Source organism: Drosophila rhopaloa, unplaced genomic scaffold (assembly GCF_018152115.1).
Source record: "Drosophila rhopaloa isolate 14029-0021.01 unplaced genomic scaffold, ASM1815211v1 contig_3, whole genome shotgun sequence".
NCBI classification, from domain to species: Eukaryota; Metazoa; Arthropoda; class Insecta; order Diptera; family Drosophilidae; genus Drosophila; species Drosophila rhopaloa.
Window position 1 is genome coordinate 6015587 of NW_025335123.1, and position 22906 is coordinate 6038492.

The following is a 22906-nucleotide window of genomic DNA, read 5'->3' on the forward strand; positions in this document are numbered from 1 at the left end:
TATCGGGTCTCTGGACAACAACAAGACAACTCAACTCGAAAAGTATGCCAGTCAAAGTGTGTAAATAAAACAAAGAGACGGAAAGAAAGAAAGATCGACGCCAGGCGCTGAATACTCGCTGCCCCCCACCCCACCACAGACCCCCGTCCCCGCGTGAATCGGATTCCCCGACCAGAGCGGACGCAGTGCGGCGGGAGCGCATGAGCAACTAGTGTTCAGTTACCAAGTGCCCAGTGTCCAGTTCGCCATCTCTATATCTCTATGGTGTCGCCAGCAACATGAACCTGGAATCGCTGTTCCGCGACTTCAATCCCTGGTGAGAAGCAATCGGCAGCGGAGGTCCGGATTGCGGAGGAGTTCCAATCCCTAACCCGCCATGTTCTCTTGCAGCAAATTCATCGTCCACTGCAGCCTGTTCACCTTTGTCACGCTATTTGCCTTGCGCCTGGACAACTTCATAGGTGGGTACTACTCGGATGCATCTGTGCCGAAGCCACACAGCATCGTTCGTCCCGGAAATAACAAAGGGACTTCAGTCATAAATTGGTATATGGATCCAGTTATAATGGATCTTCTTAGCAAATGGCTTTTGCTAAGTTCACTAATGATAAGTGGATATCCTAAAGGTCTGCATTAGAACTAGTTGGGGGCGTCAACGCGAGAATCGGAAAGTGATTCAGCGGAATACCCCAGTTTCCCAGTTAATCAGCGGCCACGCTACAATATTATTTACTCAGCATCAGTTCTTATGTCCCCCACCCACTTCGGGTGACTATTTCATAGGGAGACGATAGTAGTTAGTGAATTCAGTAATCCCCATAAGGAAGTTGAGGTAGCTATAAAATCTATCTATCTTTTCCAAATCTATCTGGAAGATTTCTTGCACGTCGAGATATTATGATAGTGGAAATGGGAGGAATCTGACGATTTAATACCAGTCGCAGCTAATTGTCTAACCGTCTGCATTCCCGCAGATTGGCCTTACTGGGCGATTTTCACACCGCTGTGGATATGGAAGTGCACCGCCATCCTGGGTGCCATCGTGGGCGCCATCGTGTGGTGCCGGTATCCGCACTATCGCCTCGAAGGCGACGCCTACACGCAGTTCAAGGCGATGCTCATATCGCTGGCCCTGCACCTGATCCTGCTGATGTTCGAGCTGCTGGCCTGCGATAAGCTAACCTCGGATCGCCACCTTTGGGTGCTGGTCTTCATCCCGCTGATCTTCGGATCGGTGGTTAGCGTGGGCGCCTGTGTGTGGGCCGTCAAGCACGATCGCTCCTTCGAGCTGGAGCTCTTCCTGGCCGTCAACGCGCTCCAGTTCGTTTCGCTGCCGCTGAAACTGGATCGCTTTGTCTATTGGAACTGGGACGTGGTGTTCGTGCCCATGTGGATCGTGATATGCCTGAGTTTGGTCAGCGTCTTGTACAACATTATCTTCTGTGGCATCATGATGCGGACGCCGGAGGTCTCCCTGCAGCAAAAGAAGGCGGCGCTTAACGCGGCGGTGGGCAACATCTGCACAGTGCTTCCACTGTTCTGCTTTCAGGTGAGTCCTTATAAAATCCTCTGGAGAAACTGGAAATGCTAACCCATGCATTCCGCCAGGTGGTCATCTGTGACAAGCTGGACGGCGAGCTGAAGTTTCCTTACATCGTGGTCTTCTCACCGCTGCTCGTCTCCATCCTGGCGCTGATCATGCTCAGCTTCACGGCTAAGGGCGGCAACATGTGGTGGTTCGGCATCCGCAAGTCCTTCAGCCAGTTTCTGCTGTCGGCGATGCCGTTCCTGCAGGAATACGGCAACATCAGCTACCACCCGGAGACGCACAGCAATGCCGGGCAGTCCGTTCCCCTGGACGCCACCTCCTCATCGACGAGCATGGCGGCCAGTGAGCAGTTGCACGAGTTCGGGAAGCACGACAAGAAGGGCAAGAAGGGGGCCAAGAACGACATCCTTAAGCCGGTGGTGCCGTTCGTCAGCATCGACCTGCCGGATTAGATATAGACGGCCAGCACTGCATATGAGCGACAGTAGCAGTAACAGCAACAATAGATAGCAAGAACCACGTAGACCTAAGGACAGCCTCTCAGCACACGCACATGGAGACGCCCGACACCTTTGTTCAGGTGTTTATATTAAGCATTGCATACCCAAACAAACACCCACATCGGCCGTAGCTTTTAGACTCGTACTGAATTTTAATTGTAAGCCAAATGCTAACACCGCCCACGACCCATGCCTCCCCCAGCCTCTCCCATTGCCCACAAAGGCCACCACCCCCTCGTATCGCCTGCATATAATAGCTGTACATATATATAGGCACTGACTATTACACACAATTGTTCAGGTGTTTGTACCCAACACAGACCCAAATCGGCTTTTACCTTGACCACTGTTTCCTTTTACAAATCGAACAAAACCGCAGCATACAACTCTTGGACTTTTGGCCTTATATATGTGCAAATATTATATGTTACATCCCTCACCAAACTTATGTGTAATGTCCTACGATAAAGTGTAAATAATTTACAAACTACATAAAACAAGAAATATACTTAAGTGCTTCCAAAACAAAATTAAAAAGCGATTAGATTTTTATTAAGTCATGGATTGGAAATGAATCAAAATAATTTAGCTTAAAGTTAATAACAAAGTATTTGGTGATCGTAAAAAGTTTGTTTTGTTTGTTCAGAAATATAATTTTAAAATATTCATTGCAAATGTAGGGTTTTGTGTTTCTTATATGAAATAAACTTAAAGATAATATGTTCGAAGATAAATGTAAATAGTATTTGAATCGCTCAGTTTTGAGAAAAAGGTCTGAAAGAAATTCGTGTGAGTTGTATTAATCTTTATTCAAATTAGGAAGCTACAAAGTTTACATATTTCATAGTTAATATATTTTGTTTTTTATTTTGTAATTAATTCTCTTACGTTGTGTCGCCTAAAAAGTTATGCAAAGGTAAAAAGTTGCATTTTAAAAAGTGACCATCCCAGAGCTGCTGCTTTCTGCCGTACAAAACAATTAAAAATTAGCCGGTGAGCGATATTTAAAGCGCGTATATATATATATATCTATATGTATCTATCCATACTCATCGGATGCAACTGGAAGTACATATCCTTAGGGGGCGAAAAAGAGAGGCACATAATTGGAAAATCGGAACGGAGCGAGACAGAGCTAATAGGGCCGTAGATAGAGTAAGCGTGTAAACATCAACAATAATTCAAATATATCTTTGCTCGATCGCAACGGGTGCAACTGGAGACTCAACTATTGCATAACGTATCGCATGAGTGGGCGTGAGCTTGAATATATATATCGCTCAAGTAGGTATCCGTACATATACTTCGATTCGTGTGAGAATTAACAATTGTTTCATTGGTTTAGCTACGTTGTTCGGGGGAATACAAGTACAACGGCTTCTCCTGGTTACTCAGGATATTTCTCATAACGCCGATCTGTCGCAAGTACAATGCATAATATAGCAATAATAATAATGGTAGTAATAATATTACCTATGGAATAAAAGCTTCCGCTTGACTCTGGTGTGTATAGTACAAAGTTAGATAAGTAATATCAATTTGAACTCTTTTCGATTTAAGCTAAATACTCTTGTGGGAAAAAATATCTACGCATCTCCGTTACGGCAAAAAATATTGACCTTAATCTGGTTTATATTTCGATTAGCTATGTTCGTTTTCACCCGATCACACAACAAATACTTTGGGTTGTATTTCTTATCTCTCAAGTTTTTCAAATTTCATTTTGCTATTAAAGTTGGCTAAGAACAATTGTTTATTCGCTACATCGGTTTATTCTGACGTCATGGACATCGGAATTCGTCTCATCTTTATTTTTCGATCTTATACACAGTGATGGGAAAGGTACCGCTTTTGTTTTGTTACCTAGACAGGGTACAAATATACAATATATAACTTGGATTAATTGGACTATTGTTGCATTAAATTGAACGAGATGCAAGCCTATTGCTCGATTTGAATTTACGATTTAATGAAATTTCTCAGACTTTAATCCCTTGAGGGAGCTCTTTGGTTCCGAATTTTCAAAAATCCCTTCCTTTCGTTCCATTTTGCAATCGATTTGCAATCCCCATCATAGAAGGGGACTAAAGTAATGGTAAAGTATTGAAACTATGTAACCGGGTATTGAATGCCATTATTTAAATAGGCTGTAGCTCTATTTTCCGATGGATCTATGGTAAGGGATACAAACTACCTAGATACTTCCCATCACTGGCCCAAAATCTGTGATTGGTTGTTGTTCGTTGCCCGTAATGTCGCAGCTTATTTTCTATTGTCTGAATTCTGTTACAATGCGTTCTATTTGGGGAGGCCAATAGGGCCTGTCCCAAGGAGGCTATTTCCCGTTGCTCGTTTTCATCTTGTATAAACGATATGTACTAAGTGGTAAGTTATACGATTTCTATTTGTTTTACTGCCTATCAAATGAAACGCTGACGCTGGTCGCCCTTTGCTGACTCTTTGGATTCGATTCAAAATTGACATGAGATCTGGCGAACTGCGATCCACTAGGCTACTATATTATATACTGTTACAGTATACTGTTACAGTATTATCCTTACTGTTTGTTGGTTTTGTTTTTTTGGTGCACTTAATCTTTAGGTAACTTATTTCATGTATTTAGAATGTGTACATAGAACGGTATGCCCTCTAATCTGGCAAATTTCTTTACATACTTGTATATTTAATATTTATATTAATCGTGGAACTATGGAACATTTCGCTTTCGTTTCGGTTTTCATTTCCTTATATCTGGGTTTTGTTTTTGCGACTTTGGTTTATTTTTGGAGTGTGTAAAGAGAATCGAAGAAAATAGAATAGAATGCTATGTTTGTTGTTGATCGGTATGGAAGCGCTTAGTTTTAAAGTTGAAGAAGTTCGTTAATTGTACGTTTCGTATGGGAATTACACATGGAGAAGTGGCATGCAGGTGGGAATTCCAGTCCAATCTAGTCCACTTTCGGCCTGGTACTCAAGTACTGGGCGAGATTCTCGCGGGGTCCCTGCACGATCATCATGAACTGCGAGGGGAAGTCCCAGATTATGGTGAAGTGGAACAGCATGTTGGCAATGGCGATTAAGTACTCAAAAAACGCGAACCAACTGAAGGCTGCAAGAGGAGTGTTAAAAAATCCAAAATAAATTGGGAATATTCAAAATATATTTTGGAATTTAAAATTTCAAAGCCGATTTCTCAATGTCATGTTAAGCTTAAACGTAAAGTTAAATTGTTTCCTTTTTACCTATAGGCAATATTCTAGTTTGTCTAGCGGAAAAACCATAATGAGAAAGAAACATTTACCTACTTGTTCAAGCTTATTTTATTTGTCTGCGGCAGATTACAAACTAGAATCTTAACATGACTTTGATAAATCAGCAATTAATGGGCAAACGCAATACTTGTAGTACTTAAAATGTATAATTTGACTTACCCAAGTCGTGACAGTAGAATCGGTGTTTGGCAAAGAACACCAGCAGTCCGATGGTGCTCAGGATGGAGACTGCAAAGAGGATCTTCTTCCACTTGATGGACTGGCGCTGCTGCTCGCTCAGCGTTTGTCCGGCGTTCAGGATGCCGTTCAGCTTGATCGTGGCCAGCATGTAGCACAGCGAACATATCATGAACGTGATGAAGATGCGCTCGTGAACGGCTGCAATGGGGAATGGAGGAGGAGAATTCGGTTAAGATGTTCAGAGGAAATCGCACTTGACTTACGGTAGTTTTCTCGATTCGATATATAGGTGACGCCGCCCAGGGCCGCGATCTCGATGCAGTTGAGCACCAGGATCAGCGTGATGAGCAGGCTGGTCTGCGGCACCTGGGCGGGACTAATCCGACGCAGCTGCGAACGGTAGTAGTTCTTGTAGACGAAGGCGATGGGGATGCGCGGCCCGATGTGCAGCGCAATGCTAAAACGCCAGAAGTAGCGCTGTGGACTTACGCCGGTAATTGCACTTATCGAGGGTATTATATTGTAGACCTAGCAAGGTAGATAAAATGCATTCATTATTCGTTTGTGGGCTTATATGTAGAAAAGGTTTTTTCGAGTATCTATCTGATCGGATTCGAAGTAAATTGACTCACCCTTTAGAGTCTTTATGCCGTTTAGTTAAAATTGAAAAGCTTTCTGTAATACTGAGGTATGATAGTGGTTGGAATAGATTTTTATGGATTCCTGGTAATTTTAATTTAATGTACAAAATTTTAAACATTTCTGCTTTAAAATAATTTTAAATAAAATTAATCATCATTGCCGATTTACATATACCAAAACTCCTCTTTTGATATGTTTCGGATTATATTTACTCAGACTTTAAAATAGTTTATTCCAAATTGAATTTGATTTTGGTTGGAAGAGAGTTATGTAAAATATATACAAAACCACATAGAGTTGTAACTTTTAAGTAGGTTTAAATAAAATTAATCCTTTTAAGAACCTAATTTAAGACCGTGCTACCGATTTTATTTAGAACATTAATCAAAGTAAATAGCACTGTGTTGTTTGTGACCGAATCGTTTACAAAAGTAGATTTGCGTGTCTCCTATCTCGCATGGAGTCCCGCAGGGATGGCAGTGATTTGTTAGCCACGGGATTAACTGGGATTGGAGCAGTTAGCCGCAGACGCGGACTTGCCCAGGACATTGCAATCCCCCTTAATGTGGGAAACCGAAACCCCAAGAGCCTATTAACTCACGCGGCAATGTGTCTCGTGTACATCGTCGTACTGGAAGACGTAGGCGGTCACGAAGCACGTGAAGAGCGTCACCAGCGGCAGCAGGGCGGTGACCACGCAGAGCTCGTGGAAACTGGCCAGGTAGTGGATGGCGACCTGCTCCTTCGGCTCCCTCGGATCCTCCTGCTCCACTTGCTGCTTGGAGCTAATCGTTGTGCTAATCTGTAATTAGTTTAAGCCATTAAGATCAAGCTACATTGGTACAAGGCTAGGGGCTAAATCCACTGTATACACTTTAAAGAGGTTGAAAAAATCATAATTTAGTAAAGGAAATTTTATCTTTAAAAGTAAATCTGTTTAGGAACATCATTTGGGAAAAAATTAACGTTATTTAAGGGGTTATCTACAGTTGTGAAGGATGAAAAAATTTAGTTTTTGTATCGCGTATTTTTTAGTAAATCCTCTCGAGAAAAATTTAAAAAAATTTCTAAGTTAACGAGCATTAAAACTGAAAGATTTTAAATGTTGTTAAAAACATAATTTTAAATGTTTTTTTTTGTAATTTTTAAAGATTTTTCCTTCAGCGAAATTATACTAACGTCGTTTTTTTTTAACTTTTGATTTCAGATGAACCGATTTTCGAAATAAGAATGTCACGTCGAAAATAAACATTCCTGGAATACGACAAAAACTTTTTTATTATGTAATATTTTTTGACAAAAAAATTAAAAAATACTTAGAAACTATTTTCTGTTAAACTTATAATCGAGAAAATGTTATCTTTAATAGTCCCATAAATTGGGCTACGTGTCGAATTTTAAAGTTAAAAAGTTTATTTCTTTCCTGTAATTGCTCTGTGTTTAATGTTTGTGTAAAATTACCCCTAATGTGATATATTGATAAATGGGTGATCATGATGGGTCGAGTACTAGACCTAATATTATTTTTTGAAAGCTACAGTGGTTTTACCTCTTCAATGGAAGAATGCGAAAATGAGGGTAAGCCCTTACCTGGCTAAACATTGTGGGTTATGTTTTCGATTTGGTTAATATACAACAACGAAAAAGCGCTAAAAATAAAGTAAAAAGAAAACAAACAATAAGAGGTGTGAATAAATCAATAAACAAAAGAAAAACAATGAAGCGAAGCAAATAAAGGCGGAAACTATGCGAATACGCCATTTGAGCGAGTGGTTGAATAATGGATGAGGTCCCGCATGGCATCCCAAATTGGATGAGCCGGAGTTATAAATAAACAAGTCCTTGAGCTGGCTAGCGAGGGGGGCAGGATAGGACAGGATATCTAGGGGGTGGCAAGGCCGCCACTAGCCGCTCTCTCTGACCCTGGTAAAAGGCTCTCTTTTCGCCGCTCCGAAGCAGCAAAGGATTAAGGGCCAAAAATAGATGAGCTTCGCCTGACGTAACCACTGCCAGATGGTCAAATTAATTAGGAAAAATTAATGGAAAATTGGTCGGGCGTCAGGAATGAAATTGAATATGGGATGCGATTAAATCAAGACACCGAAAGCAGGCGAAGCGCAGACAAGTTGCCAAGCAACTGGGTCAGAGCCTCCTAGCCATTCCACAATAAATAAATGATTAAAACAAGAATAAAGCAAACAGGCGCCGCAATGGAAATGCACGGATTTCGAGAATTAGGCAAGCCAGAGAGAAAAATAAATGTGGTTGCCAATATGAAACGTTAACAAGAGATGCACAGAAAACATTTTAATGATCTATTTAAAAAAAAGTTCAAAACTTATCCGGTTTGGCATTTTACATATTAGGTCCATATTTATAAAATTTCCGTTCAAGTTACTCTGTGTACTTTCACCGTCTAACAAAGTAGATTCTGGTGTGCAATAAATGTATTCGAAAACGATAAGATTTCATTTAATGTTTTTGGCGTTGCACAATGATCTAACTTTCTAAAAAAATAAGTCATCGTTTTGTATGAATGTTAGTCAGAATAAATTATTCGATCAAAGACGACAGTACGTATGAGTGATATATGCGCAAACCCTAAATTGCCTTTTTTTTCAAAACATTTCATTGCGAAGTATAAGAGTAGAACCTTTAAATGTTCATACAAATTTGAATTGCAATCCGATTTAGTTTTATAAAATCGATATGAAATATTATCGGAAACGGAAATATTATACTGATTTGAGTAGAAAGGTATATTTGGCCAAATTAGGAATCGCACGATCCTACGGGATTCGAAATAAAAACGGGAAAAGAGGCAAATGCTTTAAAATTTCCACAATATCTGGATCGATTCGGAAAATATTTTCGGTGTGAAAAGCGGTGCTCCATGAGAGGGGTATGAGCTGGGGGTGGCATGCGCGGTGGCTGCGGAAAATTACAACAAACGAGCCGGGGAGCATGGAAAATAAAACAGGCACACACACACACTCACCCCCGCACAACGACGATTGTGCAGTGGGAGGGGTGCAGGGTGGTGGGACGACGGGGGTGGACTGGGCTGGGCGATGGGTGGGGAGGTCACTAAGCGTGCGCTGCCTCCGCTTAAAGTTATATAATTTTTGGCCAGGCCAAACAAACCATAAATACACACGCACACACACTGGGTCACACACACACGCACAAATAAAAAAAACGTTATTTCCATGCGAAAAACGGAAAGCCGAATCGCAAACGCAATCACATTGCTCACCGCTGCTGGATCGCCGGATCCGCCGGAGCAGCTGTTCCCGCCGCCGTCGCCGCCGGACCTGGACAGTAACAGCAGGTCCGTCGTCCCCTTCCCGCTATCTGCCGCCGATGACGTCGCCGCTCCTGTGCTCTGCTGCATTTTCTGCTCGGTTGTCGACGCTGGCGTTGCTGCTACTGCTCGTGCTCCCGTCGATGCTAATTGGCATAATTTGCATGCCCCAACGCTGCCGTCGCCGAGTTGTGACCGCGCGCGCGCCTCTCTCGCAACTGCTGCGCCACGGCGGACGCCTTGGCCCGTTTTTCGCTTTCTGCTTTCCGGCAGGGTCACACTTCCCCTTTACCGTTAGCTTTCCTACTCACCCATTGGCAGGGTCACACTGGCGATATACCGTTAGCATACCTACATATAGCGGGCATATATTTGAAATTCATGGCATACTATATGAAATTAGATTTTTTAAAAAGAATAAAATACACTGTTCAAAAATCCTTTAAGCAACTTGATATATTTTGTATTATAGTTTGATCTGAAAAAATAAATTATATTACAGTATGTACCTTAATTTTACCAAAATTACCTTATTTCCAAGAATTTTGAAAGTCTACATTAAAATAACACCGATTTTAGAAACCAAAAACGTACTATAAAAAAATAATTCGGTCTTAATAAACTCTACCAAAATTCGACAAATACTGAATTAAGCCCCGAAAATGATTTCGATTATCAATAACTTAGCTTATAGTGCTTTTACTGAGGGATTGTCTTAAAATTTCACACACGCATCAGAATTTAAAAGATCTTCTAAATATCTTTTATAAGAATCAGAAAATGGGTTAATATTCGACTTCATTGGAAAAAGGTAAGTAAGAAAAAGAAAAAAAGTTTAGATGTAGAATTCTATATGCGTTGTTCACCCAAACCATTAGTGTACTCGTTATCTGGGCATTTTGTTATTTTGTGTGAAATTACTAGTGGATATTTTTAGCTTTGCTCAATCTAAAATTTAGGTTGAAATCTAAATTCATGTTAGTCTATTCGAATTTACAAACATTTCCAAAAGTGTAAATATAGCTGTAATTAAATTCATGTTAGTCTATTTAAATTTACAAACATTTCCAAAAGCGTAAATAGATCTGTAATTAATACATCCTTTGCATTGCTTTTACTTGTTAGCGCTTTATTGAAAAACTAGTTCCTCTCTTACATTCAGATGCCTATGCTTCTTGTTTCATCTGATATTTAAAGATGTTACATTTAGTAGTGGATGCATGATGCTATTGTGTAATAAAAAGAGCCATAAGGGGTCGCCAGTGTCTTTTTCATACGATGTGGTAAATGAGATGGAAACAAGTATGCGCATGTAAGCTACGTCAGGTCGAACTCGTTTCAATCGAATTGAGACAGATTCGAGATCAAGTTCGACTGATGGCTAAACACTTGTTGCGAATTCTTGCTTGGAAAGTATATGTTAGATTACTAATTAATAAATTAAGAATCGATCCTCGCCTCCGTGCTAAACTAGAATTAGTTTCTGTGTGGGTTTAGACACAAGTATTTGATAAAGGGGCTAATCGCCTACATCCACAGCTCTCCGCCGGCGATTTCCAGGGCCATCTTCTTGCGGAAGTAGGACATGTCGGCTTGAGTGAAGGTAATGGGGACGTCGCGGGTAATATATTCCGCAAACATACAGCTGAAGACACCGCAGTCGCTCCCATTAGATTGTTGTGGGATATTGGGGACATTTTCGCTGACGAAGCCGCTGGTGTCAAATGGCTGTTTGCGCTTATCCAACGACTCCTCGCGCAGATAGGCCTCCAAGGCGTCCAGCACGTTTTGGTTCGGCTTCCCCATTGAATCATAGTAGCGGATCGTTTTGTTCCGCATATGAATGATGGCCATGCACCAGTGAACACCGTTGCAGTGAACTGGCACCGGGATTATGTCCTTGGCGAACAAGTTCACCTTCCTTGTCCAGCGCTTTACGCCCGAGTGCCCAGCTTGCAAAAGGCGCGGCACGAAGAATGTGTTCATGGCATAAACACTAGGCACTTGGCCAGCACGCTCCTCCGAGCGCTTGGTTAGCAAACACATGTAGAAGTTGATTACCTCGTCGTTAAGCCACGAGGTTCCAAGTAGTGTGCGTATGTCATCGCGGGTGATGTGCAAGTTAAACTTGGTAATAAGTACCTGAAATTTGTTTTAAAAAAGTCAATACTAGTTATGAATCCTTGTAATCAACAAAGGTTAAAACATTCATTTGATTGGAATCGAAAGCGGTAGCAGAACGCCATAAAACATTAAATATATAGTTATTTGCCTACCTGCTGAGGTGGACCCTGCATTAAATCGGCGTAGCGTCGTATATGCTCTTCGTTCAGCTGAATGAGCTGAGGCTCCTCCTTTTTAGCAACCTTCTTGTCTAGGCCCCCGATAACGAAGATGGGCTTGTGAGGGATACGGTACTGGAAAATGTTTTCCCGGAGCATTTCCTCGTATTTACGGCGTTCGTCTGTGCTGCGAATAGCCCTGAAATTTTTCAAAACATTTTAGTACTGAGCTCGAAGGTTTGGTAACGGAATCTTACTCCTTAACTGCTAATGCACGGAGATGTTCATTTTCCTCGTGCCTTCGGGCAGCCTTCGATCTAAACTGGTCTCCGAAGTCATCCTTGAGGAAGACGCAGCTGGCAAAACGACGATGCAAGGCTTCGGTGAAAGATGTCGATGCATTCTGGACGCTGTTCGATTTCTGAGCACCACTATTTCTGGGTGATAAAATAAAGTTTTTTTTCCAAGATTGGTTTTCTCCCTTTTTAATAAATTTACTCACGAGTGGTTGTTCACAGTAGATTTTTTGCCTTCCACACTGCCGGCAGCAGCAACCATCACAGAGGACTCCGACTCGGACTCGGACCCGGACCGGGACCCAGAATTGCTCGACGAGCTGCTGGAGCCGCTGGACGAGCTGCTGGAGGAGCTGCCACTGCTGGAAATGGTGGACGCATGGCTGTTGTTTATGTTATCTAGTTGCATAAGCTCTGGTGGTGGTGGTGCCGGTGCGCGGCTTTGCTGTTCGGCCTCGCGGCTGATCATATTGGCATACTCGGATAGCTCGCGGTTCACGTGGCCCTCCTCGCGTTTGGGCCACAATGGCTGCTGTGATGGTCGAAGCTGGCTGCCGCGCAGTATGGAACTCCAGGTGGCCGGCTGGGTGTCTAGGCTCTGCAGCTGCTGGGCATTTGCCTTGGCGAAGCGGCTGGTCCCGGACTCATTCTGGGATACGGCGTTGATGAGGTTGAGGTATTGCTCATGCTCCATGCGCTCCATCTCGTGGGTCAGGATGCTCTTCTCCCCCCGAGATGGGGCCCGAAGGCCCACCCCCATGTGGGTGTTGTGCCCATTCACACGGGTCTCTGCAAAGCCATTCTGACCCAGGCGCACGGCATCCGAGAAGGAAAGCTGCGGGGTGACACGCGCTATTCCTGATGCGACAACTGAAGAGAATGGTTTGGATGATAAACCGGTGCTAGCAAATGACTGGTATGGCTCTTCATCGTCCGAGAGGTCGAATGGGTTGGGGGCATAAGGGGCATTGTTGCGCACCCGGTGCTGCGTGTAGACTGGCGGATTGAATATGGACAGCCGCTTGGAGCCCTGCTGCTGATTTTCGCGCTCTCGCTCTGCCATAGACTTGTTGGGAATTGGGTCGTCAGCAGGCTCATTCGGTATAAAGCGGGGAAATGAGTTGTCCACGCGCCGGTACTTGATCAGGCGAGGATCTTCCTCCTGGTTGCTGCAAGGACAGGAAATCAATCAGTTTAATTTAAAGATATTTCATTATTTATGAAAATTATAATCGATCTTAAAATCAAAATCCGCTAAAGGAATCTTTGTAATCTATTTGGGTATATTAAAAACCAAAATACAGCAAAGTCTAGTATCATAGTATCTGAAAAAGTCAAGAGAGCTTACCGTCTCTTCCGGGGTATATTAATAGTTTCCGGCTGCTGGTCGTCTCCACGGCCTGTTCCGCTTTGGCTTTCAGATCCCGAGCCCTCTTCGCCGGTGTCCGATTCTGGTTCTTTCGGCTTATACAAACCGGTTACAAACTGACGGATTCTTTTCAGAAGATCCAAGCCCATTGAAATGCTTTGCTGGAGGTCGTCAGATTGCCCGATGATTTTCGCCTGCGCTTCTCTGAAGCTTTTTTCCTGCTGCTTGGTGCGCTCGATGCCCACAGCGATTTCTCTGAGCAGGGATAAGGTCTGCGCGGTGGACTGGCCGTTGGTGGCGTCGTCTACCAGCGTGTGGCACACATCAGCGAGCTTATGGCGCACTAGGTTGATGATGCAGCTCTGCTCCTCGGCGTGCTGATGCTTTGGATTGGCCGTCAAGTTTTCGCAGATATCGCTGATAAGCTTGAGAGCGTTGCGCACACAACTGGTGAGAGGATGCAAATCCGTTGGTTCTACCAGCAGTCCTGAGCTCTTAATCTGCGGCAGATCATGCTGCAGTGAAGCTGGGACTTTTCTTTTATCGACTGCCCCCGTTGTTCTGATAAAGCCCGGGAATACGTCTTCTCGATTTTCTTCTGGGTACGATCCTCTTTCAGTGCTGAAGTACAGCTCCTGTCCACCTTCTACTAGCTCTATGTGGTTAGCGATTGGGAGATCTGGCTGGTAATTCTCGTTTATCTCGGTGCTTTGCGCAACCTGAAGGCAGTTACCTTGGGTCTGCTCAAAGTGCTGGCTGTAGATTTCACTTGTAAACTGCTCGTAGTACTGAATCTCCGCGTCGGGGCGGTAGGAATGCGACTCTGAATCGAGGTGGTTGGCCGGGGTACCCAAGTACTGGCGTTGCTTGTTTTGCTGCTGCTGGTGATTGTTCAGTACGGAAGCATCGGAGAGTGTCGGTGTGGAATGGCTATACTCCGACAATGAGTAGTAATCATTTGCGGTCGAATACGAGGATGCTGGTTCTTCTGGAGAGTACTGTGATCCCAAGGAGTTACCTGCCGCTGACGATATTGGCGAGTATCGAGGTCTCTGGGGCGAATCCGAGTATGACAACGAATATGGGGCGCAGTCCTCGATTCCAGGAGATTTCCAAACTCGCCAATCCGCTGGTAAGTGGTGTGGCAAGTGTGCCGCTTGTCGCTGATTTGCCGAAGCCTGGCCTATTGGCGAATACGGTGAGCCATTGGTTCCGGCATCGTATGCGGATCTGGATGTGTTCACAACGGCGTCCTTGAAAATCTGCGACATGCGTCTGTTCGCTTACCGCTTCCGCAGCTCTTAGCTGGAATTACAGGCCAAACAAATGGAAACGGGGGCAACAGGAGTCGAATGTACTCGCTTGTGAAAATAAAAAGGAAAGCCGGTTGAACGCAGCCGTGATTTTGCGCATTCGGGTTTCCCGCTTTTGTGGCCACCGGAAAATGCCGCCGCCGCTGGTCCGCTCTCCCCTCTTTTTATTGCCCCGGAGTAGATCACTTACCGCTTGGCTAGCCGTTGGACACGGTCGTTTTGCAATTCACTTGGTTTTACTGTCGACGAGGCGAGGCAAAAATTCTAAAAAGAAAGAATTTTCATTTTTTTTGGCGTGCTGGTACTAGAGTGACCGTACAATCGATACCTCTGTAATGTCAGACAATATAGTTATCGATTGGAGTCTGATGTTTGCAGTAATTTTTTGTATCAAACAGCTTGCGTCAGCTAGCAATTCAAATTTGTTTATATTTAATTAAGGTAAAATTAGTAGGGTATTCACAACGACAATATTTAATTATGTTCATCGAACTAAAATACATAATTTATAATTACATACATAATTTATTAAAAAGATAAAAATTTAACCATACAAAGTTCGAATCATATATTTAGAATACAGTTTAACATGTTTCAGGGTGTCTATTTATTGAAACATGGGACAAAAATTTGTTCTTATATCATAGCTTTATAAACACTTAAATGTATCGGTGCTGTTATGCGGACAAAAAAAGGTCTAGTGTTATTTGTAGAAAAGGATACGTTAGACACAGCAGACGGAATATTCGTACGTAAGTAAGAAATCTTAGGAAAATTTTTAACTTACATGTTAATTCCGTAGTCAATTTTTATACTTGCACGCCGAACAAACTCTGTGACAATACTGACTGGCAAGTGAAGAGTGAAAAATGAAAATCTATATGTATATTCGATAACAGCTCTGGACAAAAAAACCCAGGCCTACTTGTTCCTGTTCTTTTTGTGTTTTTAATGTATAGTTTATATGTATGTTTATTTATTAATATCACTGCACAAATACAACAACAACTACACCAACGACAACGTCAACAACAGCAACACACACAGACTACGATAACCGAATTCTTCAGATCCAGCAGATCCTGCATATCGTGCACATCCTGCAGATCCTGCCTTTCCTCAGTCCTTGCTCTGGCAGCAGAAGAAGAGGAAGTTCCAGAGCAGCGTGGTCACTCCATAGAGCGCACCGGCGAGTCCCACGCTGGCCTGGAAGGAGTACCGCTCCACCACATAGTGGGCGAGGGCGCCCCACAGGAGCACCAGCAGGCCGTTGGTGAAGTGCACCGGGCGCCGGATGGCCGTCCAGTTGGCCCGCGTCATGCCCAGCTGGAAGACCAGCTCCTGCAGGAAGGCGGTCACCACCTGGCCGAATCCCAGCAGTACAGCGGACACGCTGAGCAGCAGCTTGGACGTGGAGAAGCTGATGACTGTGGGTAAAGTGGAAAATATTTGGTTTTAAAGTTTGTGTTTCTTTGATTGCTGATATCTTTTATCTACTAATTTAATTGAAAATATTCCTATGACTTATTTTTTATGTCAAAACTATCTCGATTTGCAAATTTATTCTGCACTCCAAAGCCCATAAATTTTCTTACAGACATCCGATTTCAAAGTGGCATACTTTTAAATGATTTAATAATTTGACTTCGATTTTTCGTAATTTTTATGATTTTTGAAAAATGGTTTTGCAGAAGAATGACCAAAACCTGTATTCTACGTGGTTTGTATTTTGCGGTAGATTTTTCGTTATTTTTACAGTGTTAACCTTTTCCAAATTTTCGAAAATGCAGAAAGGTGGCCTAAAACCTGACCATCCAAGCCCTTAACTTTTCTTACAGAAGTTCGATTTCAAAGTGGCATAATTCTAAATAATTGTAATTTAATTTTCGTAACATCTGTATTTTCAACTTGGTTTGTATTTTGGTGTCGATTTTTCGTCATTTGCAATGATGATAACCCTTTCCAAACTTTCGAAAAATGGGTTTGCGGAAAAGTGCCAAGAAACTGAACTTTTAAGCTCATAACTTTTCTTACAGACATCCGATTTCAAAGTGACATACTTCAAAATGATTGTGGTTTAATTACTCTAAACAACTGTGTGTTCACCTTTTTTTTTTTTAGGGTCGATTTTTCGTAATTTTTAATGATGTTACCCCTTTGCAAATTTTCGAAAAATGGCTTTGCTGAAAAGTTACCTAAAACCTGCACTTCTAAGCCCATAACTTTTCTTACAGACATCCGATTTCGTAGTGGCATACTTCTATATGATTGTGGTTTAATTCTCTAAAAATATGTGTTTTAAGCTTGGTTTGTATTTTGGGGTCGATTTTTCATCATTTTAAGCAATGTAAGCAAATTTTCGAAAAATGGGTTTGCAGAAAAGTGACCAAAACCTGCACTTCCAAGCCCATAACTTTTCTTAGAGACATCCGATTACAAAGTGGCATAACCCAAAATGATCGTGGTTTAATTCCCTACAAATCTGCGTCCCTACTTAAATTATTTTTTTTCGTCGATTTTTCGTCATTTTAATGATGTTACCCTTTTCCAAATTTTCGAAAAATGGGTTTGCAGAAAAGTGACAAAAAACTGCCCTTCTAAGCTCATAACATTTCGTACAGACATCCGATTTCAAAAGTGGCATACCTCAAAATGATTGTGGTTTAGATCTCAAAATATCTGCATTTAAATATTGGTTAAATTTTTTGGGTCAATTTTTCGTAATTTTCGAACATTTTTAAAAATGGGCCCGGTTTGTTTCCCCGGGGCACGCATTGGTCAGGGGCCCGGCAGCGAGAAATTTTTTTCGAAAAGTTAGATGTTTAGAAAAATTGAGAAAGAAAAACATATATCAAAAAGTCCACTTTTGTTCTGTGACTAAACTCATTTAGCTTCTAGTGTATAACACTTCTGTATAATTCAAATAAGAATCGTAAAAGGGCCCGGTGTGGCACTCAACGGCCCTGCTGAAAGGGTATATAAGATTCGCCCTGCCAAAGTTTGCTTTCTCAAAAGAGCATAAATGAAAAGTAAACAAAAAAAATCGTTTGAACAAGAATTCCTCCTGCGTACTTGACCAGACCCACATTCTCCGATGGGGAAGGGTTCTGTTTGGGACTGCAACGTTGCTAGGACTTACAGATCAGGGCCAGGCACTTGCAGATGCTGCCCAGCGTGTGCCACTGGATCTTGCGCTTGTAGAGGCTCGTCCCGAAGCGCGGCGTCATCAGGGAGAAGCACATCCAGGGGAAGGCCAGCAGGGAGAAGAGGAACGGGATCTCGGCGTTCTTCAGCGCATGGTGGCTGACGGCCAGACCCGGGAGCACGGTGAGGCACATCACATAGCTGAAGATGTCGGCGGAGAGGAGCAGCGTGGTGGCGTACAGCTGCGGCACCAGCAGCGCCTGCTGCAGCGGCATGGCGATCTTGTCCAACAGATTCCACCACAGATGCGAGGTGACCGCCCGCGACATCCGTCGGATGCGGCGCTACAAGATCGGGGGAGAAGGAGGAGGAGGAAGAGTCTGAGACTGGGAAATCGAAGGGGTGTTCCCCAACACACCCACCACCAGGAAAACTCACCAGATTGGCATAGTCGGGGGGGAGGGGCGAGGAGCTGCCCGTTCCCGTGGCCACCGGATGCTGGGGCGTTGCTGGATACAGCCGGCCATTGGACAACGACTTGTGCGACATCTGGGAGGCGGACATGGCGTAGTTGTCGATGGTGGCATTGCTCGACCGCATCATGGACACCGTCTCGTCCTCCTCGGGTATGATCTCCATGATCTCCACCCCATTGGGGTTCACAAATGTCACATAGGCCTCGTCCGTGGCCAGCATGTAGTTGCTGTGGGTGTCCACCACGGCGGCGGCCACCACTGCGCCCGGAGCGGCCATTTCCGTGGCCGGGTTGCGCCAGGAGAGCGTGTCCAGGCCGTCCAGCTGGTCCGCCACCAGGTTGGCCGCCAGTGATGCCCGCAGCGGGAGGGCCCCGAATCCCGTCTCCGCCTTGATCACCGATATCCGCTTCGTGGTGAACGCGTCCTCGCGGTGCTTGGTGATGATCAGGCTCAGCGGGATGAGGTTCACCAGCAGGGCGGACATCAGGACGATCGACTGGGCGGTGCCGTAGAGGGTGCGCAGGCTGGTGAACACGAACGAGAGGAACAGCTGGCAGAAGGCCTCGCCGCACAGGTGGATCGTCTTCCGCACGTACTTGTCCTCCCGCGGACGCACTGCCTCCAGGATCACGTGCGTCTTCCACTGGTACAAGCTGGCTCCAATGCCTACGCGAGGGGAAAAGGGCACTAAATTAGGTTCGATTCCCCAAATTTAAAAACAACCTAATCCATAACTCAATCTTTAGTATCCGAATATTAAACTAAAACATTAGTATTCGAATATGTATATACAACAAAAATATATTGATCCATTAAACATATATTTTTTATGTTAAAAACAAACTTAGTTATAATCAAAATACCAATAGGATTGATATTTAAAAAAAATGAAAATTTTGAAATTATATGTATAATTCCAGATTAAGTACGGATTTTTAAAATTTGGAATAAACATTTTAATTAATTTATTAGTGAATTCATACATATTTAAGTTGAATTTTCATTTACAGAATTTGGTATATTAATCGCGTTTTCATTCCATAAGTCGCATTTTTCGATGAGAAAATTGTGTTTACGCGGAAAATATCTATACGTTAGTTATTTATTTACGTTTATACATGATAAACAAACCTATGTTCGCTTGCGTCAAAACCAATATTTGCATTGAGTTTATAAGAGGATTACTAAAGCAATCGATTGAAAGAGAGTATTACGCAAAATATATACATAGATCAATAAGTTTAATAAATAATAACATTTTTGTTGGTTGCTTGTTTGAGTCATAGATTTAAAATTGTATTTAAAGTTAAAAAAACAAATTCAAAGTGCTGCTGCACCATAATTCCACACACAAAAATGCGAATACGTGGTATATTACGTATACGACCAGTAAGCTATGCAATATTTCTGGTGCGGAATATTTTTAAGCCTTTCTTTGAGATATATAAAAACAGAGATTAATGCACGTATAATACGATTTTTGTTATGTTCCCTATTTAAAATACCTGCAGTGGAATGATTTTATCTTCCCTTTCATAACAAAAAAATAAAAAAAGTCACATGTGTTTAATGCACACTAGTACAGTTGTGTACTAGAAATAAACCTTTTTGTTATGTTCCCGTTGCAACATATCTAGTGTAGGATGATTTAATACTTTTACTTAAAAAAAAAATCATAAACAATAGACTTCCGTGTTTTTAAGCACACAACTGTACGAATTATACAATTTTTTGTTTTGTTCCCTACTTTCGCGCCCTTTTAGCTTACAAATTACCGATTAAAGATTCCAGATTCCAAATGCCTCGACCTCTACTCACCCGCAAAGCATCCGTAGAAGACGATGGCCACCACCTGCGTGGTGGTGGTGACCACGATCCAGGCGGAGGAGAAGAGTATTCCGCTGACCATCAGGGAAACGCAGGCGATGAGGGTGGCCAGCAGGAAGACCCTCCTGTACTGCGTCGTCTCCCTCGACCTGCCGCTGTACTCTGTGTCCAGGTGCTCCATAATGGAGCGGCATAGCTCTCCGGTGGCCTGGTAGACAATGGCTGGCCAGATCCTCAGCACCAGATCCTTGTCGGATTCCACCACATTCCCATACAGATAGGCGGGGGTGGCCAGAAAAGCCTGTCGGTTGGGGGTGAAAAAAAAGAAACGAAACAGATGAAAAACACACTCGTCTCCATTACGAAAGAGATATGCTATTTACGTGAATGGCGAAGCCGCAGAGCATGTACTTCTGCTGGATGTGCTTCTTGACCACCCGGCGCCGTTGGATGCCAGCGGTGGCTCTGGCGGTGGGTCGGCGCACTGGACTGGACGTGGCCACACCCAGACCCACTCCCACCCCGCCGATCGCAGAGGTTGCCATGCCTGCTCCTCCCTGCTCCCAGATGTCCTATGAAACTGGATGGGGGCTAACTGCCTAGCTGGCTAACTGACTAGCTGGCTAACTGACTAGCTGGCTAACTGACTAACTGGCTTACTGGCTAACTGACGGTGATCCGTATCCGTTCGCACTGGGCACTTGGAATTTGTGTGTGCACTCCGTCTAGCCGCTGGCATTCATCATTCACCTAACCACCGAAACCTTTTAGATAATGGCGAACAAAAAGACCCACATATTCGGTTGGAGCACCGCGAGTGGGAGACCCGGAGAACCGGAGACCCGGAGAGGCAGACTGATAACATCGGGGCTGGAGCTCTTATCACGATACCAGATATCAGTGTCCACACACTGCACAAGTGTATCTGCGCAGCTGCGTATCTGGCTATCTGGTTATCTGGGTATCTGAACATCTGAGTATCTAAATATCTGAATATCTGGCTATCCGCGAGATTAACGTCAGATATGTGGAGCGTTTGCCGTTTGCCGTTTGCCGTTTTCCGTTTGCCTGCAATTCAGTCAGCGAGCAGCGGCGTCAGCAGTGGATTATGTTTATGGCCAACAGCCGGAGCAGATAAATGGGGTGACCATTGTGGTGGCTTTCGGCATGGATCCAGATCCAGATCCAGATCCACCTGGTGGATCACAGCCAGAAACGGGGTCAGCCACTTTGGGGTGTGGCTCCCAATTGGATAGCATTGATATAAATGTGTTTTGAACTACCCGAAAACGCTGATTACCTGTACAGGAACCCCGTATTATTCGATTTCCACTTGACATTTAGTTGCCGAAAAAGTTTATCACTGGCCTCAAAAGATATTCCATCATTCACAGCTTTCATTAATGACTTCTAACCATTATTTAAAGGCTTTGCTCCTGCCAATAACATATTTATCGGGTCACAATTTGACCAATTTAAACCTATATTCTATTTAGGAATATTTTAAAAACACATTATTTCATTCCATATCAACCTGCAAAAAATTTTTTTTTAATGGTTTTGGGTAGATTTGCTTGACAACATCTTTCAATACTTTAATGAAAATAAATGAAACATTTAATGTGTATGTTTTCCTACCAGTTTAAAGAACTCGATAATTGGAGTTACTATTTGAGGATCCAAGTATTTTTGACTATGTTTGATGTGCGAAAGACTGTGTTATGTGACTTCAATGGATTTTACTGAAATAATTATAATTATAGCAAAAGACTATTGAATTCGGATTTCAAGAAAATCCATTAAATGGTTGTTGCTTTACTTTCAATTAATTTGCATTGTTAATTTTTGATTTATAATTTTGTCAAAGTTATGTGATATGTAGCTCCTTTATGATTCACGAAAATAATTCTTAATGTGCTTAATATGCTCAAATATGGGCTAGTTTATTAATGACCTCAAACCACTATTTTTCAACAGAAAGGTGACTTCGCAGACCTAAAAATGAAATATTTAGAATATCACAATGATATGCAAATAACAAAATGAGTAACTAACATGAGATTAAGTTGGTATCTTAAAGTTTGCAAGAGTGCTAGCTTAAAGTGCATCAACAATTTCTTTAGGTAAAGATTTGTAAGTAATTACATTTCTCAGTGTTATTTAGATTAAATACATTTAAAAAGGTACTGTTATTCAGAACAGTAGTGGCGCAAATGTTTCCCTTATAATGTATATGTATATATTTTATTCTTTTATAGTTTATGAATTAAGATTGTCCAGTAAAGTGACCTTATCATGAGACATCAGTTTAGCTCGAGAGTGATTTGTAGATCGAATAAGGATCAGCCCACGGTTCCAAGTTGTGGATGCGTCACAGTCTTTGTTTTGACTTCCCTTCAAAGAAAGATTGGCAACAAAAACAGAAGCACCGAAAGACGAAAACCGGACAAACAGAATTATCTAGCAACTGCCATCCCACCGCCCACTTGACCTCCCCCGGTGGACTTACCGGGCTTATCTTTACACACTTCCGTTTCACATCCGCGGAGTATGATCGCACCCATCCACCCCCCTCACACTTTACGGGTTTACAACTGTATTTTGCAACCCAAAAACGCCGAGTGACGACGTCAGAGCGGGGTAAAAACAGCAGCACATTTTATTTGCACCATATACGAGAACGTCTGTCTATCTGTATCTGGGTATCTATTATATCTATCAGATACGTTAGTGAGTAGGCAAGTAAGTGGGG

General features: G+C 42.9%; 4 protein-coding genes across 8 annotated transcripts; 1 reads left to right on the forward strand and 3 right to left on the reverse strand.

Annotated features, from left to right (window-relative positions):
- Window positions 1-8: 8 nt before the first annotated feature.
- Window positions 9-2586, forward strand: LOC108042962 (transmembrane protein 185B). Its single transcript, XM_017121477.2, has 4 exons — window positions 9-316; window positions 391-461; window positions 975-1549; window positions 1609-2586. The coding sequence occupies exons 1-4, from the start codon at window positions 279-281 to the stop codon at window positions 1999-2001; spliced, it is 1077 nt and encodes a 358-aa protein (XP_016976966.1). The 5' UTR covers window positions 9-278; the 3' UTR covers window positions 2002-2586.
- A 253-nt stretch (window positions 2587-2839) lies between these two features.
- LOC108042964 (post-GPI attachment to proteins factor 2-like) lies at window positions 2840-9653 on the reverse strand. 2 transcript variants are annotated; one of them, XM_017121480.1, is made up of 5 exons: window positions 9400-9653; window positions 6745-6945; window positions 5765-6029; window positions 5481-5699; window positions 2840-5158 (listed from the first exon to the last, which is right to left on the reverse strand). In XM_017121480.1, exons 1-5 carry the CDS (start codon window positions 9535-9537, stop codon window positions 4998-5000), a joined length of 984 nt encoding a protein of 327 aa, XP_016976969.1. In that variant the 5' UTR covers window positions 9538-9653; the 3' UTR covers window positions 2840-4997. The 2 variants fall into 2 exon arrangements, with proteins under 2 accessions (XP_016976969.1, XP_016976970.1); XM_017121481.1 differs by lacking the exon at window positions 9400-9653 and adding an exon at window positions 7734-7792.
- A 902-nt stretch (window positions 9654-10555) lies between these two features.
- LOC108042976 lies at window positions 10556-15021 on the reverse strand. 2 transcript variants are annotated; one of them, XM_017121500.1, is made up of 6 exons: window positions 14898-15021; window positions 13374-14699; window positions 12232-13194; window positions 11987-12166; window positions 11724-11928; window positions 10556-11589 (listed from the first exon to the last, which is right to left on the reverse strand). In XM_017121500.1, the coding sequence occupies exons 2-6, from the start codon at window positions 14663-14665 to the stop codon at window positions 10975-10977; spliced, it is 3255 nt and encodes a 1084-aa protein (XP_016976989.1). In that variant the 5' UTR covers window positions 14666-14699; window positions 14898-15021; the 3' UTR covers window positions 10556-10974. The 2 variants fall into 2 exon arrangements, with proteins under 2 accessions (XP_016976989.1, XP_016976990.1); XM_017121501.2 differs by lacking the exon at window positions 14898-15021 and having other exon boundaries at window positions 11987-12160; window positions 13374-14854.
- Window positions 15022-15661: 640 nt separating this feature from the next.
- LOC108042943 lies at window positions 15662-20884 on the reverse strand. 3 transcript variants are annotated; one of them, XM_017121451.1, is made up of 5 exons: window positions 20538-20884; window positions 20146-20455; window positions 18290-18993; window positions 17847-18195; window positions 15662-16134 (listed from the first exon to the last, which is right to left on the reverse strand). In XM_017121451.1, the coding sequence occupies exons 1-5, from the start codon at window positions 20697-20699 to the stop codon at window positions 15827-15829; spliced, it is 1833 nt and encodes a 610-aa protein (XP_016976940.1). In that variant the 5' UTR covers window positions 20700-20884; the 3' UTR covers window positions 15662-15826. The 3 variants fall into 3 exon arrangements, with proteins under 3 accessions (XP_016976940.1, XP_016976941.1, XP_016976942.1); XM_017121452.2 differs by lacking the exon at window positions 20538-20884 and having other exon boundaries at window positions 17847-18231; window positions 20146-20447; XM_017121453.1 differs by lacking the exon at window positions 15662-16134 and having other exon boundaries at window positions 18115-18231.
- Between the last annotated feature and the right edge of the window lie 2022 nt (window positions 20885-22906).

Coding starts and splice junctions, on each gene's coding strand:
- LOC108042962 (XM_017121477.2), top strand. CDS start 279: ATGAACCTGGAATCGCTGTTCCGCGACTTCAATCCCTG. Junction 317..390: donor TTCCGCGACTTCAATCCCTG/GTGAGAAGCAAT, acceptor GTTCTCTTGCAG/CAAATTCATCGTCCACTGCA. Junction 462..974: donor GCGCCTGGACAACTTCATAG/GTGGGTACTACT, acceptor GCATTCCCGCAG/ATTGGCCTTACTGGGCGATT.
- LOC108042964 (XM_017121480.1), bottom strand. CDS start 9,537: ATGCAGCAGAGCACAGGAGCGGCGACGTCATCGGCGGCAGATAGCGGG. Junction 6,030..6,744: donor TACACGAGACACATTGCCGC/GTGAGTTAATAG, acceptor CTACCTTGCTAG/GTCTACAATATAATACCCTC. Junction 5,700..5,764: donor ATCGAATCGAGAAAACTACC/GTAAGTCAAGTG, acceptor TCCCCATTGCAG/CCGTTCACGAGCGCATCTTC.
- LOC108042976 (XM_017121500.1), bottom strand. CDS start 14,665: ATGTCGCAGATTTTCAAGGACGCCGTTGTGAACACATCCAGATCCGCA. Junction 13,195..13,373: donor AATATACCCCGGAAGAGACG/GTAAGCTCTCTT, acceptor CTGTCCTTGCAG/CAACCAGGAGGAAGATCCTC. Junction 11,590..11,723: donor TGCAGGGTCCACCTCAGCAG/GTAGGCAAATAA, acceptor AACAAATTTCAG/GTACTTATTACCAAGTTTAA.
- LOC108042943 (XM_017121451.1), bottom strand. CDS start 20,699: ATGGCAACCTCTGCGATCGGCGGGGTGGGAGTGGGTCTGGGTGTGGCC. Junction 18,196..18,289: donor CCCCCGACTATGCCAATCTG/GTGAGTTTTCCT, acceptor CCGATCTTGTAG/CGCCGCATCCGACGGATGTC. Junction 16,135..17,846: donor CAAGTGCCTGGCCCTGATCT/GTAAGTCCTAGC, acceptor CTTTACCCACAG/TCATCAGCTTCTCCACGTCC.